The sequence below is a fragment of the Bos javanicus genome, chromosome 13 (genome assembly GCF_032452875.1).
Source record: "Bos javanicus breed banteng chromosome 13, ARS-OSU_banteng_1.0, whole genome shotgun sequence".
Lineage (NCBI taxonomy): Eukaryota > Metazoa > Chordata > Mammalia > Artiodactyla > Bovidae > Bos > Bos javanicus.
In genome coordinates this window covers 63,434,144-63,452,571 of record NC_083880.1, presented here as the reverse complement: position 1 = coordinate 63,452,571, position 18,428 = coordinate 63,434,144, and the positions used below count along the sequence as shown (strand labels likewise).

At 49.2% G+C, this 18,428-nt stretch overlaps 1 protein-coding gene across 7 annotated transcripts in view; it reads right to left on the bottom strand.

The window, feature by feature from the left end:
• Positions 1–3,793: 3,793 nt before the first annotated feature.
• The window catches only part of RALY (RALY heterogeneous nuclear ribonucleoprotein), a 90,011-nt gene continuing 75,376 nt past the window's right edge, over positions 3,794–18,428 (bottom strand). For 5 of the 7 annotated variants that reach the window (XM_061437321.1, XM_061437316.1, XM_061437322.1 and 2 more), the window contains 8 exons: positions 11,564–11,828; positions 10,157–10,229; positions 9,922–9,969; positions 7,781–7,947; positions 7,022–7,135; positions 6,630–6,826; positions 5,369–5,417; positions 3,794–4,157 (listed from right to left, as the gene is read on the bottom strand). In XM_061437321.1, coding sequence (XP_061293305.1) covers positions 5,373–5,417; positions 6,630–6,826; positions 7,022–7,135; positions 7,781–7,947; positions 9,922–9,969; positions 10,157–10,229; positions 11,564–11,819 — 900 coding nt within the window. In that variant the 5' untranslated portion in view covers positions 11,820–11,828 and the 3' untranslated portion in view covers positions 3,794–4,157; positions 5,369–5,372. Of the gene's footprint in view, positions 4,158–5,368; positions 5,418–6,629; positions 6,827–7,021; positions 7,695–7,780; positions 7,948–9,921; positions 9,970–10,156; positions 10,230–11,563; positions 11,829–18,428 lie in introns of those variants that run through there. The other 2 variants (XM_061437315.1, XM_061437323.1) reach the window with 2 other exon arrangements.

Here is an 18,428-nt window from a genome sequence, read left to right as displayed (position 1 = left end):
GATAGTACTGCCTAAGTACTATCCCTAATTTGTGTGAGGTCCTGTTCTAGGAACTTCTGAACTGTAGTGTTGAAGACTCGAGAGTCCCTTGGACTGCAAGGAGATCCAATCAGTCCATCCTAAAGGAGATCAGTCCTGGGTGTTTATTGGAAGGATTGATGTTGATGCTGAAGCTCCAATACTTTAGCCACCTTATGTGAAGAACTGACTTACTGGAAAAGACCCTGATGCTGGGAAAGATTGAAGGCAGGAGGAGAAGGGGGCGACAGAGGATGAGATGGTTGGATGGCATCACTGAAACAACGGACATGAATTTAAGCAAACTCAGGAGATAGTGAAGGGTAGGGAAGCCTGGCATGCTGCAGTCCATGGGGTCATAAAAAGTCAGACATGACTGAGTGACTGGACTGAACTGAAAGAGCAGACTGATGGAAAGTGAAAGACTAGTTAGGTTATTGTAAAAGTCTTTAAGAGATAAAAGGGGCTTTAACCTACTAAGGGAGTGGGACAAAAAACAAGTTAGAGCTAAGGCATACCTTGGAAAAAAATAACATGATGCTGACATGAGCAATAGGGTAAACACATACACCATTCTCCAAGATGCAGGATTCATGAAAATAAAAGACGCCGTGTGTGTGTCTCAGTCATGTCCAAGTTTGCAACCCCATGGACTATAATAGCCCGCCAGGCTCCTCTGTCCATCGAATTTTCCAAGCAACGATACTGGAGTGGGTTGGTTGCCATTCTCCTACTCCAGGGATCTTCCCAACCCAAGAATGGAAACCTGAGTCTCTTGTGTCTCCTGCATTGGCAGGTGGGTTCTTTACCACTGCACCACCTGGGAAGCCCAAGATGGGGAGGGCAGGGCTCAGCTGAGGTCCTCGTGGACATCCAAGTGCAGCCATCAGCTGGGTCTCTGTATGTCCCCTGGCACTCCTGGGGAAGACTGAGTTAAGAGGTAGAGATGGTGGAGGCATGAATGTAAAGTCTGAAGCCATGGGTTTGGTGAGCCAGGAACTCATACAGAAAAATGATGAACATGCCAACATAAGAGGAAGAGTCAATAAAGGAAATTTGAGTATGTAGAGGAGGAGAGCTGGAAGAGGCTTGTCACATGAATGGGGAGAGGAATTTCAAAGTTCACACTACATCCACCTAAAAAGTGGCTGTGGCGGTTAACTAAGAGTAAAATGTGCCTTTTAGATTAATAACAGACCCTCAGAGTGGTTTACTGTAATATAATAATTATTTATGAAGACTATGGCTACAGGTAGAGAGATTTTGATTTACCCAAAGCCAATCAATGGTCCAAATGGGATTCAAACTCAGAACAGCTGGCTCAGAATCTTTTGCTGTTCTATTTGTATTTTTGTGGTTTCATCAGATGGCCCACTGCATATACAGTGTCCTTATGGGGCTTCCCTGGTAGCTCAGACAGTAAAGAATCTGCCTGCAATGTGGAAGACCTGGGTTGGGAGGATCCCCTGGAAGAGGGCATGGCAACCCACTCTTCTTGCCCGGAGATCCCCACGGACAGAGGAGCCTGGGGGGCTACAGCCTGTGGGGTCGCAAAGAGTCGGACGCAGCGACCAGGCACAGCACATGGGACAAGATATGACCTGGCCTGGGTGAGCTAACACCTGACACTCACAGACCCATGTTTCAATTCCTTGCCCATAAAAAACATGACCAAATTATCATATTACTACTTCCTAATAGTCTTTAAAAACTGCTCCAAATCCTCATAAAGCACTCTAGCAGCTGCTACTGAATATTTTGAATTGACAAGTGAAATGAAGCCTGAGGTAGGTTAAAAACAAATTATGGTCATAAAGAGGAATTTGGGTTTAGCCATACAATCTGTGTTAGCCAATGGAATGTTACAAGCATAACACAAGCAAAGAGCTTGATGAGCACCTACATATCAGTGCTTACCCGTCTTGCTGGCTAGATACTAGGAGTATGTGGCCCCCACTGTGCAACCACTTGACAAGTGTGTGGTTATCTGGGACCAATCAGTTTCCAGTAATCTGCCAGCTCACTTCAGCTACATGAGAGCCCAGATGAGATAGGCAGAACAATCACCCAGCTGGTTCAGAGCCCAAATTGCCAAGCTACAGAATCAAACACAAATTAATGTTCACTAATCACCAACTTGATGGACATGAGTTTGAGTAAACTTCTGGAGTTGGTGGTGGACAGGGAGGGCCTGGCCTTCTGCGATTCATGGGGTCGCAGAGAGTCAGACACAACTGAGTAACTTGAACTGAACTGAACTGAAAGGTGCTAAATTTCAGAGTGGTTTATTACACAAATGAAATAAGGCCCACTTACTGTCTAGGCTAACCCCTCACACAGATGAACAAACGGAGACCCGGCAAAGAAAAAGAAATGCTAGGGTCACAAATCTTACTGGCAGCAGTACAGTGGGTAGAGTCTTAGTTCCCAATCCAGGAAACCCACTAGCAGTAGGAATCTACTAGGATCACAACTGATACTTTAAGATCTTGAAAATATCTAGAGAATGTCAGTCCTTTGGGCAGAATCAGGTATCACGTTTCTTCATGATCTTTTGTTTTTCAAAGGTTGGAAAGAAAAATGAAACCTACGGAGCTCTCCTGGTCCCAGACAGGGAAGGACAGGCCTGTGTGCGCAGGGTTTTGTGGATGCGAACCTCCAGACTCCAGGGCCCGAGTCTGGGCGTTCTTAGTGGCTGAAGTAGTTCTGGGGCTTGTCTGGGCTGCCAGGTTAGGGAATCCCATTCCTACTCATGTCCAGGGTATTTCCTGGTCCCAGGGTGATTAAACAGGGCCTCTGGGTAGGGCAGATGCTTCCAACCCTGGCAAGGGTTTTCTCTGCTTTTCTGGTGGCCTCTACACCTGGCATATTAAGCAAGCATGTGGCCCCTGCTGTTCTACCTGTCCCCCCAGCTCTGAAAAGTGAGTGCCTCAGTCTAGCATACTGAGTAGGCCTGTGCAATCTAGAAGTGTTATATACAGTACAATGGACACACGGCACTAAGCTTTGGGGACACAGGAACATGGAGTCAGTCTTCGTGTCATGTTCACCAGGCACCAAAACCCCTTTAGACTCTGCCCAAGTCCCAGTCCAGGGCAGCACTTCCCTGCCTTGAACAGAGGGAGATGTGCAGCGGGCTCAGCAAGAGCTGGGCTTGACCTTCTGGGTCCAAGGACAGACTGCAGGTTCAGGGACCGGAGTACTATGCTACACCAAGGGCCCTTCAAGGGTAGAGGCGCTCCCTGCGACCCTTTCCTCTGGACACCCTCTTCATCTCTCCAGACTGATCAGTTCCTCAGGGTTACTTCTCAGTCCAGGTCTGGATCTCTGACTCACAGCCTCAGCTACTAGCCTCTCTGCTCTTGCTGCCCAAGATCCCTGTGAAAAAACAAGTGTCCTAAACCAGGACACAGAAGAGGAGAAAGTGGTGAACTGTAGAACCATTTTAGAGCTGGGAAAGACCAGACTTACTGAGACTGAAGCCTGAACCTACCACTGCCTGACCAAGAGGATCAAAAATCGTTTGGTACTTCAACCATGAAGGTGCTCTTGTGGGCACTGACACATTTGACCCTCTCCAACAACACTACTGGTCATTTTAATCCCTATTTTAGCCAGGGACACTACCACCCAGGAAGATCAGTATTTGGCACCCTGGACAACGCTCTCTGGCAGGGAGGAGTGAAGGGGAGAACAGAAGGGCACGCAGCAGACCTGATTTCTGGTTGGACAGGAGGCCCAGGGTTCCTTCACAAAAAAACACAACCATCCCATCTCAGAGCAAGTTGGGATCCAATCTCTTTATTGTCAAGGTCCCCTCCCTGTGGGCCCCACCCCCCTCCAAACCTATAGAAAAACCCCAAGCCTGGGAATGTCCTGGGGAGGGGAGGCAGACTGTAGGGAGACTGTGCTCTGCCCTCTGGCCTGGGCAGTACCAACAGGGAGGGTACGTGAGGAAGGGATGCTGATAACTCCACCTGCAGAGAATGCGCCACTGGCTGATACACGTGAGGGAGATGGTGCCTGCTGCCAGCTCTCCTCTGGGACCCGCTGGGGGTGCTATCCAGGGGTGGGTGCCCAGCTTGAGGCCTGGTACAGTGTACGCCTTTCTCCTGCTGGTGGCCATCGCTCCTGTCAGACTGAGAGAGACAAGAGAGAACGAAGGCTGAGAGGAAGAGCCCCTTTGTGCTTTAGGTAACAAGGTCTGGGAAGATGAGAGTGCAATGGCACTTGCTGTTTGCAGACACAGGTATGCCTGTGCCCTCGCTCTGGCTTCCTAACCTTCTGGCCATGAAACCTTGGATGACTCTCCTCCTTCTCTAGGCCTCCATGTCCTCACATGAGTCCCCAGCACCTCTCCTTCAAACTGGTTGAACAAGGTACAACTTAGCCTCCCAGGTAAAACAAACCACAAAGACTGCCTAAACTTCAAGGTGTGGTGGAGCACATATGGACTCACAGCGTGAGTGTGTCCTGCATAAGGATACCTCTGTTTTTTGAGACCTTCCTCCACCCAAGTCTGTCATACCCTGGAAAGGGTCCCCAAAGGAATGGGGCAGAGCTGGTGTGGCCTGGCTTCCCTCTAGCGTGGAGCAAAGCAGGGTGGTAAATACCAACCAGAGAGTGAGCTTTGAGGCCACACAGCAATAGGTTAGAATCTAGGCTCCACCAGTGATCACCTTGGGATCTGGTGGGCTATGTGCTATATCTCCCTGCCCTCTTCAGTGTGTCAGCTTCTACCTCTATTACACTGGCACAGTCACAACCCTGTGGGGCTGGGACACACAGGACATTTCCTCCCGACAGGATCCAACCCCAGCCTCTAAGTCCGGCATAATCATCACCCTCTGAGGACGAGCAGCTCCCTGTCCCTAATGGGCGAAGTTGGGACTGCAGCTGCAGGAGACTGGCCCATTTCCCACACACCAAGCATGGCAGGCTTTCTGCCTCTGCTGAAGGTGCTCCCTTAGATGCTTTGCCCTCAGTCCTCAACAGGCTCGGCTACACATCACCTCTTCCACCGCACCCCTCTTTCACCCCCTGCCTCTCTAGTCTCTGTCATTCTGCTCACACTGGGTGGTAACGGTCTGTTTACCTCCACTAGACTCAGAGCTCCTTACAAGTGGGGACAGGCAATGCGGCTGGGCATGTGCTGAGGGAACTCCTGTTGGGCAGACCTGGCTAGCCCAACCACGATTCCTGCTCCACAACCCACCAAGCCCCACCACAAATGGGCATGGCGGGATGGCGGGAGACCAGAGAGCCTTCACTGATGGACACAGTACTACCCTGCCAGGTCTACTTCATGGCAGGCCCTCTACTTCACCCTTCCCCACCAGGACCCCCATACCTGCTTACTGCAAGGCCCCATCCTCCACGTCTGTGTCCTGGCTGTGCTCCTGAAAGGAGGAGACAACAAGGACCACACATCACTCACGGCAAGTCTGTCCTGCCCTGGGGCCCAGAGCATATGTGGAGGCCACATTCGGAAAGGGGGAGGGGCATTCAAAGGGAATAACTAGGGGACCAGTTTGAATAAATAAGGCTGCCTTGGGATTCCAACAGGACAGTCTGAAGGCCCCTTAGGAGAGAAAGGACCAGTCAAGGAAGTTCTAGGTGTGGCAGGGGACACATTCTCCATAGAAAGATCTTCTCAGACTGGAGCAGACTGAAAGCCTAGTAGACTGCTGAGCTCCCCATCTTAGGAACATCAAAGCCTTCATTAGGAGCTTTATGGAGACTATGCTTCAAAAGAGTAAAATGGGATCTCTGGCTAGGTTCAAATAAGAAGAGACAGGCTGGGCACGAAGACCTTTCTCTCCACTGTTATGGCCACAAACCCATCTATCCTCATACCAGGACCCAGCCACATGAAGACCCACTGATGTCCAGGCTTCAATCTTGGCTCCACCCTCATTATCCACAAAGCCCTGGGACAAGCTACTTGTCAGCTTCTTCATGGGGTAAATGTAACAAGAGTAATACTTTGAACAGTTCAGAGCTACTGTTAAGGTCAAATGGAGTTAAAAACTGTGAGCTACAGGGCCTGGTGCTCACTGAGTATGAGGTAGATGAGTAGCAGGCACACCTTGCCTTCAGAATCTGGTCGACCTTTCCACTTAAGATGAGCTCCTTGCCTCAATCTGAAGAATTCCAATACCAAACAGGAAGCTTGCTCGCTCAGTCTTGAGACAGCCTGTGTCAAGCTCAGGCAACAATGGCTTTTAGAAAATCCTCAGGTGGAGCAGACTCCTGCACTGCTTGTGGCTTCCCCAGGCAATCCCCCTTCTCCTGTTCCCTGGAATTCTCCAGACCATGAGCCCTTGACTCTTCCCTTCTCCAACTCACGTGGAAGATGGAGTCTAGAATGGGCCTCGGGATAGAGAGAGGTCCGCCACAGTCCTCTGTGGGGTTTCTCACTGACAGCTGAAAGAGCTAAGTACTCTCTGTTCATTTCCCCCTCTTTCTCACAGGATTAGAACCCCTGGCAAGGAAGGAGGGAGCTCACAGGGCAGCCAAGCAGTCAAGAGATGCCCCCCCACTCCCTGCAGCCCTCCTGCAACCAGAGGTACACAAACCAGCCCCAGCCGCCCCCCGAGGCAGGCCCTCACCAGCTCTTCCTCGCTGTGCGTTAGCAGCCCCTCCTCATCGCCATCGTCTCGAGCCTGTGCTTCTCCCTGGGGCGTGCCTGCCTCAGAAGCTGTGTCTTCCGGGGGGGCCGGCGGCCGGCTGCTGCCACCAGTACCACTGCTGCCACTGCCACCACCGCTGCCGCTGCCACTGCTACTCTCGCCCTTTTTTTTGCCATCTTCAGGGGAAGGGATGAGGAAGGGAGAATAAAACTCAACCGGGGGCACCTGCCCAGGGTAGCACCTTGGTAGAACCAAGGCCTCAGCAAGGTGGGTCCAGAGGCCCCAGCCCCTTCTCTGCCCCGTGCACCATCCTCCCCATCCTGCCCTGTGCCCCTGCTCACTGATCTGGGCAAGGACCCTTGGAGGCTGACCTGGATTGGCCTTTTGCTCCTCAGCAATCTGCTCCAAGCGCCCCAGCAGGGCATCAATGTTGGACTTGATCTGGGTCAGCTCTGTCTTGATGGTCTGCAGCTCACTGCTCTTTACTGAGAGTGGAGGGAAGTACAGGGATGTCAACTGAGGGCAGGGAGCTTGACACTAACACTAGACCTTAGCCCCATTCTGTCAAGCAGGAAGATAGGCCAATGGCAGAAATGGTCCTAATCCATGGTCTTTTTCTGGCCAGGGAGAGGCCAGAGCTGCCTGTGGCACCCCCTGAGACTTTCTGAAGGCCATTCCTACAGTGACCGGCCTGGATTTCCTCCCCACCCCCATGAAAGGGACAGGGATGGATAAAATGGAGGTGTGTGGTGTGTACCTCTGTGTGCACCTGAGCAAGAGTGTTTCTCTGCTTATATTATAGGATGGTATCTGTCTTTCAAGGTGTATAAATGTGAGTGCTTTACAATCAGATTTCCTGAGTGCCTAACCACATGTGCACATGTCCTGACTAAAAGATGACACCATTTCCTCACTGAACTCCAAGTCACAGCACTGGACACAGCCCCACCTCCACAAATGTCAGTCTTTTCCTCTTAGAAATGCATGAAAATACTCACTTGGTTGTATTAGAGCAGCAGAACTGTGCGAGATTTGTTCCTTTATCTATTTTCCAATGTAAAAAAATGCGATTCTATTATTTTTCTAATGACAAAATGAAAATTATCTAGGAAGAAGATAGAGTCACTCACACTTGATCTTGGCCGTGCCGGTGGTGATGGCTGTGGAGCGGGCAAAGAGCTTGACAGGTATGGTGGTTTTGACACGTCGGACCAAGGGGACGGTGACCCGGGGTCGCTTCACAGGGACTGCTCTGGGCACCGGCACTGGTGACAGGCGGCCCCGATAGTCGAAGAGCCTGTGAGAGCAAATGGGCCAGAGGCTGCAGCATGGCCTGTGGCCAGCAGGGGGCACTGTGGCCTTAGACCAACACATGTAGGGCTGGTGAAGGGCTGGGCAGCCTGCACTGCATACCTTTGCCTGCTCCCAGTTAAGTCCTGAGGGTGAAGAGAAAGGCCTTTCTGGACCTCAACAGCTACTGGAATCCTTACGACATCCACCTTTCCTACCATCCAGGCTGAGTAAGGGTAGGGGAGGTGACGGGTTTACAGCCCCATTCAACAGAGGAACAAACTGAGAACTGCCCCCAGACAGACTTCCTAGATCACCCTAAGGCCTGCTCTACTACTTGACTTGCCTTCTGCCCAGTCAACTGCACCCTAAGCTCTGGTCACAGTTTGCAAATCTCCTAAAGCAGTACAAATGCCCAGCTGGACAGAGGTGTAGGAGTGGGAGTCAATTCCTCAGCCTGCCTGAGCCTCAGTTCTCCCACATGCCTAGTGAGGATGACCACCCCAAATTCTGTCCTCCCACATCCCCACAAGACTGCCGTGAGGACAGAACATGAGAGAACTTAGTTTAAAACACACATGTTAGAAAGTGTGATAGGTGAAAGGCTATCGAGTTGATCCTCAACTTGATGGGTCTATGACCTCAGAGGCATGAGGCTGGACTCCAAGCCCCTTTCCTCATTCTGGGCTTCAAATCACCGTATCCTTCTCACTCCACTTAGGAGATGGAGGGGCTGGAGGCCCAAGGGAGTATCAAGGTTGAGCAGCTCAGTCAGACCCTCTGTCCCAGACAGTATGCCGCCCCCCGACGCCATCACCCAGCCCTTTCCAGGAGGAGCCCTTTCCAGCCTCAGAAGCTCCGTAGGCTGAGTAGGGGTTTGTCCCACCACTGCTGCTCCTACCACCTCCCTGCAGGATCACTGTCCTGATGACAGCCAGGAAACCTGCCGACAGGACGCAATGCAATGACCCATGCCTGGGTAACTCCTTTGTTTAGGGAGCTCCTGCCCTGGGGTGACGATGGCTGGAGATGGAGAGTCTCTGGGAATGGATCCAGTCCCGGACCCTGCATTTCTGCCCCTAAGGGGAGGGGGCGGCTCTGGCCTTGGTCAGAATCTCTGAACCACAGAATCCCAGAGCTGGAAGAGCCCTGAGGGATCACTTGATGCAAGCCCATTTCAGACTGGGAGGGGATGTGCCCAAAGTCATGTAATTCATTCAGTGGCAGAGCTGAGATTAGCACCCAGGTCTTCTGACTCCCAGGCAAGAGCACTTTCTACCACACTGCACTGTCTCCTGAATCCTCTCACAGGTGAGAAAACTGAGGATCAGAGAGGTTCTGTTCTTCCTGGACAGCCTGGGGAAGGCTGAGAGGGTGGGAGGGAGACAGAGAAGTGGAAGGAGAAATTTGGGCCAGCCCCCACCATGATTTCCACAAGAATGTGGCTGGTGCCATGGAGGTTGGGGTCTGGGTGGGTTTGGGGGTAGGTCTAGCCTACCAGGCACTAATTCAGAATTCCCAAGGAGGACTGGCCTCCTGGGTATAAATACAAGGCTAAGTGGCTCAGGCTGAGTTCTGAGGTACCTTCAGCTGGCTGGGCACTCAGGGAGTTAATAAGGAAACTGCACAGCAGTGTGAGGGCTCAAATTCCCTGCACCTGGTTCTGTACTCCCACTTGCTACATTTATATGTCCCTTGGCTGTCCAGTCCCATCAAGTCTCACCCCAGGATCAGGAGGAGGAGGGGCAGTCAGAGGGCTAGGAGACAGCATGGGCCAGGGAGAGCTCTGGCCTGGGCACCTACACAACTGGACCCTAGTCCCAGCTCTGCCACCAATTTGTGGAGCAGCCCTGCGAAGATGACTATCCACAACTCTGGGCCTCAGTTCCCACTTGGAGGACTGAGTGGGCTGCACCAGCAATCTCTCAGAACCCTTCCAGCTTGGCTGCTTCATGCCTGGGCACGCCCCTCCCCCGCTCACCTGTCGTAGAAGTCGTCCCGGTAGTAATCATAGTCAAAGCTGTAGCCACTGGGGAGACAAAGGGGAGAGGGCCGGGGCTTAGAGATGGCCACTCAGCCCACTCTCCACAGGCCCTCATCTCCAAACACCTCCCCAAATTCTAGGCTTGGCATCCCATTACCACCAAATCTCCCTCTGTGGAAAGAGGGACCATCCCACCTAGACAGAGACAGACAAACAAGACAGAGCGCCCCACCTGTATATGGCAGATGCTGCTCTCTTTAGCCCCTTGGGTCTGTTGGGCTTCGGTTCTCCAGCCATGTTGATGTCTGTATGGAGGGAAGAGGCAGAGTCAGATGCTGATATATTGTCAGTGCCCATACACCGATCACCCCCATGGACATGTACAGCAATGTAAGTGGTTTACACAAGATGCACATGGACTGTACTCCCTAACATGGACAACAGAGGTCTTCACAAATAGACTCATACATATGTTCATATGTATGAACTCATAACATGTTCATATACATTCAGACACATGCAGGCTTACAATCATACATGTACACACACAATGTACATCAAATTATATGCATTCCCAAGCTCTCTCACATAAGCACAGACATCAAACACACACCCTCACACATATGTTCACGTATCCAGGAAATAAGATCACACACTCAACTTCACTCACACTTGGCTCCAGCATCCCATATGTAACTGCCCATATGCAAATAAGCCGGTGCACATTCACACCAACCTTTCACTGAACATCTTTATGCCTAGAGTTCAACAAATCTCAGGAACTCAATAAACACTTGGTAAATGAATATATGTACATCTGAACCACACCAAAGAAGAACCACACCAAAGAGGTCACAGGGTAACTGCAAGTAATGTTTGCTCTAAAACAGTATCATATTATGTGCAGTCTGATCCAGACATGGACCATGGCTGTCTTTATTGGAATCAGCCATTTTTAAAAAGTGAGTTAAACCTCACTGAGCACTAAGGGTGGCATGCAATATTGAATCATTACAAGACTCCACAGTGAAGTACATTCTGATACTTGAAAAAAGCTGGCCGGGCACTACATATATACCCAGAAAGTAAGGAGTGTGTCCACATATGTTCTCCACGTGACTAGTTGCATCCACATACCACATATTCAGCAATACACATATACATATCCCTTCTCAAACATACACAAATACACAGAAGTAAGTGAACATATACAAACGCTATACATGCTTCCAATGTGGCCACATCACACGCTTGTAACACCAAGACCAAGCTTCACCTTATGCTCCCCTCCTCCTGGCTCTCAGAACAGGTTCTAACCCAAGCCAAAAGCAGCCCAATGTAAGAAGCTGTGCTAGTCCACTCTCCCCTTTCTCTGGGGAATCTGCATTTTTTAAGTGGAACCCTTTCACTGTGAAAACAGGGACAGAAGTGTTCGCCTGAAACTTCTCAAATTCTCCATACAGGCACTGCCATAACTTAAATATAATTAATTTATTAACTATTTAAGTTAAAACATCTCAGACAGGGGTAGTGGGTTATGGGGGACAAGACAAAAAACGGGGTAAGAGGGGAGCTAAAGAACGCGGGTCAGCACCTGCCCAGGAGAAATCCCGGGGCAGGGCCATGAAGAGATGCTTACCCAGGGTCTGGCCGGCCAGCACTCGCCCATTCTCTCCCACTACAGCTGCCCGGGCATGGCGCTCGTTGGCATATTGGACAAAGGCATAGCCCTTGTGCACAGAACAGCCGGCCACACGGCCATACTTGGAGAAGATGGTCTCCACGTCTGACTTCTTCACCACAGCTGTGTTGAGGTTTCCAATGAAAACCCGAGAGTTGATGGATTTGGGGTCATTCTTATTGGTTACGTTGCTCGTCTGGATCTTCAAGGACATGTTGGCCACCTGAAGAAAGCAAGCCACTGTGAGTCTAGGATCTGAATTGGGTTCATGGGCTGCTCATGACCCACAACCTGGCTACACTGGATGACTTTGTTCCTTCCTACGCACATGCCCCATCACATCCAACCTCCCCATCTGTGCCTGTTTCACTGGCTGGTGACCTCATACAGGTGCTTTACCTATGTTCTATTATATGGTGCTGATGTGATGAGCAGAACCAGGACATTTTACATGGGAGGAAATGCAGTCAGAGGTCACAATGCCAGTGAATAACAGGACAGGAGTTTGAACCCTGACTGCTTGACTCAATTCTTCTTTTGAAATTAAGGTCACACACTGGTTTATAACATTACAAAAATGTCATATTGACTTCAATTCTTTCAAACCCACTCCTTCTTTAAGGCTAATTTTGAATGTTGCCCCTTGCAGGATCTAAATTTGAAGATCTCCCACAGTTTTTCTTCTGTTCCTTCAATGTAGAACCACACCAAAGAGGTCACAGGGTAATTGCAAGTAATGTTTGCTCTAAACAGTATCATATTATGTGCAGTCTGATCCAGACATGGACCATGGCTGTCTTTATTGGAATCAGCCATTTTTAAAAAGTGAGTTAAACCTCACTGAGCACTAAGGGTGGCATGCAATATTGAATAATTACAAGACTCCGTATGTGATATCATTATCATTCATATTTTACAAAAACAGACTCCAGCAAGTTCATTAACCTGCCAGGAATAGGCATTCAAACCTAGGTCACTGGTCCATAAAGCCCATCTGTATCAAATTTATCACTCTCCTTCCCAGTGTTAAATCCAAGTTAAATACAGTTGAACCAATTATGGGTTTCAACTGAATGGGTCCATTTTTATATAAATGTTTTTTAATAGTAAATATTACAGTACTGCCTATGGCCCATGGTTCCCGTGGTTGGTTGAATCCACAGGTGTGGAAGAACTGGATATGGAGGAGGCAGACTGTAAATTATACACAAATTAAACCCTGTACTGTTTAAGGGTTGACTGTACTACAGTAAGTCAGCACATTTATCTGAGAATTGTTTTTAACAAATTAATTTTTAGAGTTATCCATTTTACACTTACTACTCAGATTCTGTTCTCTTTGCTTACAGATGATACTTTCTCTGCCCTTTGCTCTCTACACTCAGGCAATGTTTTTTATCCCAAAGGGTTGTACAAATCTCTCCTACTCCCCTTTCTGGACAGGTTAGAATCTAGGCACAGGCTCCAAAGGGAAAAGGAGGTTCAGTTCCAGTAGGAAAGGCCTTGGCATTTATATTCCTGGCCCAGTGTTCTGCTCACTGGCATGGGTTGGTGCAACTCCCTTTTGGAACACTCCTATCTTGAATTTGACCCTAAAACTATTGGATAAAGTGCTTAGCCCCAGTAGCTGTTACCCAAGCTGGTGGGGGTTCTTCTGTCCTTTCTCTTCTCTGTGCCAAGGATCAGACCAATGAAACTGTGAGCACTGGTCAGGTATTTAGCAAATTTTCCGGCGGGCTATGAAGGGGATTCCTTGGCACATTTTCCCCACTGCTTTTTCCTCCTGCCCTTCAGCTCTCTCCCGGGACTCAAGCCCAGCCAAAGCTAATGAAACTCAGGCTCTGGTGTCTCATTGCAAAAATTCATTGAGAGACAAAGCGGTAAGAGGTGGATTTGTTAGGATCCAGAGAAAAGCCACTCTTCAGGGTGTGAACCATTGCCGAGGGCAAGGGCTGGGGCCATGGTATTAGGCCTGGCTAGCAATGGCAACCCACTTCAGTACTCTTGCCTGGAAAATCCCATGGACGGAGAAGCCTGGTAGGCTGCAGTCCATGGGGTCGCTAAGAGTCAGACACAACTGAGCGACTTCACTTTCACTTTTCACTTTCATGCATTGGAGAAGGAAATGGCAACCCACTCCAGTGTTCTTCCCTGGAGAATCCCAGGGACAGGCGAGCCTGGTGGGCTGCCGTCTCTGGGGTCGCACAGAGTCGGACACGACTGAAGTGACTTAGCAGTAGCAGTAGCTAAAGAACCACCAACCAGTATGCATAAATCAGCTTAAACTAACCATAAACACCTGCCTATTTACTTAATATTTGGGGGGAAGAGGGAACTTCTTTTTAGTGAATTAGAGAGGAGCTGAGTATAAGCTGGGAGATCTGTATCTTTTGTCCCACTAGGGTAAAAAGGCCCTTTCTCCTCAATCCTCCCAGCTTAAAAGTTGGCACTTTCTGACCAGCAGATGGCACTGTTTGCAAGGAAACTGCAAGCTGGGCTTCAGAGATTCTGGAGAAGAACCTGCTCCTACAGTAGTTCTTAACAGTAGCAAGGATATGCTGGGATCAAGTGTGCATCATCACAGGGAAAGATGAGGGGCTGAGAGGGCACTGCTACTGATGAAGAGCCTGGTGCCAGCTTTGGAACTAGCCTGGAAGGACAGACTCTTTTGTTACTCAGTTTGCCTTTGCATCCAGTCATCAATATTTATCAACCTAACCAGTGAGGGACACATAAAGAGATTACCCACGAAAACACTTAACATACTGTTTGTATGAAGAAGGAAATGCTCAATGTATGTGGGTTCCACCTCACAGTTCTCTGACAATCCCTCTCCTACCTGGATGACAAGCCAGGTTCAAGGTTCAAAGGTTAACTCCTTGCGCATCCATGAGAATATAAGAAATTTGTGGGGCTCCTCCATGAGCATCAGATAACTCTCCCCATTGGTTCAGCTCAAAGTCATGAAGTTTTGGTCCAGGGAGATGCCACCTGCTTTTGGCTGGAGGGAGCCAACCAGGTAAGGTGTGTGAACCAAGATAGAAAGAAGAGAAGCGGGGATGACAGTTCAGAGGTTTACTGGTGACTGCTGCTGCTGCCAGTTACCTGGCAGTGACATGACCATCACTGGGTCCCCTCGGACTTCTCCCTGTTCAGCAGTGTTAATGACCTCTACCGCTACTGAACAGCAAACACTGTTGTGCACCTGTGCTTGGTGCTATAGCAGGATCAGCATTCATCCCTTGGCTGGTGAGCCAAGACCTCTGGGTTTGGCTCTACCCGGTCTTTGCTCTCATCACCTAGGGTTTGGGACAATGTATACAGAAGGACTTTACAAACTCTGAAGCTCTTCATATGAAAAATTTACTCTGACTAGTTGGAACATCTCTGTTCTACTAACACAGCCATTTGGGGGCCCATCCTAGATGAGAGTCAAGGTCAGACTGGAACACATTCTGTACAATGCCAAGGAGAAGAGGTCAGAAGCAGTATCAAATGGGGGTCAGTTTTCTGATCCACACAGAAGAGACTTAGGAAATGTACATATGTGGCTGCTCTGCAAAGTCAAGGAGAAATGTCTGCCTGAAGCACGTTCCAGGCTGTATTCCCAATCTGCTTTCAAGGTCTGCACACTCTTCAGAGGGCAGGCTGTGCTGCTGTTGTGCATAATCTCAAGAGGCAGGTACTTTTGGGGGTTCAGAGGAATGGAGCTGGGGGTGCAAAATGAAAAGGAAGTGTGCTGAGACTAGCTCTCCTGGAACTGCTAGGTTCAGGTACAAAATCCCAAATTCAGATATGGTCTTCCAGGGTGTTATGAACATAGCAATTTGTTAACCTCATTTATAAGTTATAACCTTTAAATGTTTAGACACATGGTAAGTGGATCTCCATCTGTACTCCTGTTCTACCTTTCAAATGAGAGAGGCAAGCCTGACAAAGTTGCACAGTAAATGCTCAATGAATGTTAGGAGGAAGCAGTGAGGATGATATCCCAGAAGGTGGTGAGAAGGGCTCGCAGTGGCCCTTAAACAGGGGCAAAGACGAGGGGGAGACTACATGAGGCTGAGGTTCTCAGGCACCTTTTTCTAGCCTAGGACACAAACACCCTGGTCCACACACCAATATCCCCAACTCAATCCTCTCCACACAATTCTATCTTGGCTCTTCCAGGCTTCCCACTAGGTTAAGAGTGGGAGCCCTAGAAAATACCGACATCCTATTCAGCAGAAGCTGCTTGACTTGATAAGCTATTTCACCCCCTGGGCCAAGCTCTGCTTCACAGATTAGCTGTGTAATTGAAAGCAAGGTGTCTGCAGCCCCAGAGGCTCCATGCTTAGCGATGAGCTAAGGAGAGGTGGGGAGAGAGATTGTTCTTGGAGGTGGGCGGGGGTGGGGGTGTCAGGTTGGCGGGGGTGGGGATGGATTCAAGAACCCTCCTTGTTCCCAGAGACTTCTGCAATGTCAGATTAGCAGGGACTTTGGTGAGCATGGAGCATATGCCCTTATTCTGAGGAAGAGAGGGGAATGGACTTGACCAGGATGCCATAGCCAGTGAGCAGCAGGGCCAAGAACCCCATGGGTCCCTCTGACTCTTAAGTCTTGGGTTCTCATATTTCATTGTTCCTTCTGGGCTGCTGAGAGACAAGCCCCCAGGATAGTGAGGAGCTTGGAAGAGACAATATAGAAATGCTATGTTTGAGAAAACTGCAGACTGGCTCCCAAATAAACATCTTCACCTTTACCTGCTGAAACAACTGCTGCATAAAAGCTGGGCCCTTAAGCTAATTAAAGCCCACCAGGAACACAGGCTTTGAAATGCAATTTACAGCTCAAAGGGACGGGCTCACTCCTCTAGGCTAATAAGAACAGAGGAAATTTGGCAAAAAAACCGTTTTTCCCAGATGAAACATTTCAGATGGAAGCTGTATTGTGGAAGAGTCAAGCCTAAAGGTGGTAAAGTGCCAGAGCTTTCCAAAGGCAGAAAAGCCCTAAAAAGTACCTGCACCCCTGAACTCTGGATAACTGAGCCACCCAGAGGGGCATCACATTAAGAATAGCCTCTAATTACTGACTGCAAGCTGTCAAGAGACTTTACATATCTCACCTTACTTAACTCTTACAACAGCCCTATGAGGAGGTCATTTAGATAAGGAAAGGAAGCTCAGAGAGACAAAGTAACTGGTTAACAGAACAAAACCAGACCGGCACCCAGATCTGACTTCAAAAAACCTGTGCACAGAGATGTCTTGGGTACTGATTCCCATGGTGAGAATGTCACCCTGAGCCAGTCACACTCTCTCCTTGGTCCTTACCCCTTTCCCTTTTCTACTACAATGCCTCCCATCTGCATAGGATTTTAGTGAAGAAAGCTAGTTTCTATTCTTGGTCCTGACACTGTTAGTCCTACTTTATAGATGGAAAAGCTGAGGATCACCAAAGATACATGACTTACTTAAGGTCCCCCTGTTGGTGAAGGGAGTAGCTCCAGACTTGAATCCAGGCTTCCTGTGACACTCTACCTGCCACTGTCTCTACTGGCCTAAGCACTCTCTGGCTCTGCCTTACTGGGCCTCTCAATGCTGCCTATCAGGCCCTAGCCTTCAGCCAGACCTCTAAGGCACACAACCATAGGAACAGTCCCTTCCCCAACTCTATAAATCCTCCTCAGCACTGGATCTCCGCTGCTCGTGGTCCTTACCTCCGCCACCGCTCACGCCCCACCCCCACCCACCCAGTGCTACTTACAGCCTCTGTCTGGACCAGTTCTGCTGGACAGCTCCAGCCTTATTCCCAAGCCTGGAGATGAGTGGTCACACCAGCCTGTGGCCAAACCTCTGCCCTTAGAGAAACCTGGAGACATCTGGGTGACTCTGAAGGAAAGCAGCTATCAGTGATGGGGAGACTATTTCTGGAGAAAGCCAAGCAATTGTACTGATCAGTACCCAGGACCTCCTTGGTCCAGTGCCTCCTTGGTTACCAGGCAGCTAGGGATGACAGAACATCTATTAATCTCATTAAACTCACCAGGCCTCAGCTCATTATCACTGCCCAAATGATCATTACTGGCCAGACAGGACTAATTTTCCAAGGAGTGCTCTTTAGTTCCTGACCATTCCCACTCCCACGAGAAACCCTAGCTCCCATCAAGCTGAACACTGAGGGCTCCTGGGATGGGAGGAGTGTAAGGGGTCTACAGGTTACATGTCCACGAGGCTTGGCTCTGCTGCTCAGTCATGTAACCTGCAACAAGTCATGAGATTTCTCGGAGCCTTGTCATCCTTATTCTAAAAACAGAAATAATCTTTTTCCTGATTACCTTTCAACTTCAATATGATGTGAAAGTTCTCTATTGCCTCTGTAACATACTGTAGACAAATAGAGGATTACACTTATTTCTATCATTACCAAACTCCTAACCCCTTCACTAGGTGCTGGGAAACAGTGCCCACGGGCCTTGTCCTCTACTTGCTTTTTAAGAAAACTTCTCTCTAGGTACCTGTTCCTTGACCATTTCCTAAAACAAAACACTGCACATGAAATAGTAGAAACAGCACAGGCTCTGCAATCAGAGAGGACTGAGTTCCAATTGTAGCCTTACCACTTACAAGATATAAACTTAGTGATGTCCTTTATCCTCCCTGGGCCTCAGATTCCTCAACTGCAAAATGGGAATTGTACCAATCTCCCAGGATTAGACCAATATGTGGCAAGTGCCCAGTATAACGGCTGTGACCAGGAGATATTTACATAAGAAATTCAAATGCCCAATGTCCTGTGCAGAGATGCATTAGCCTGGCAGTCTGGATTCTCCACATTCCAGCTC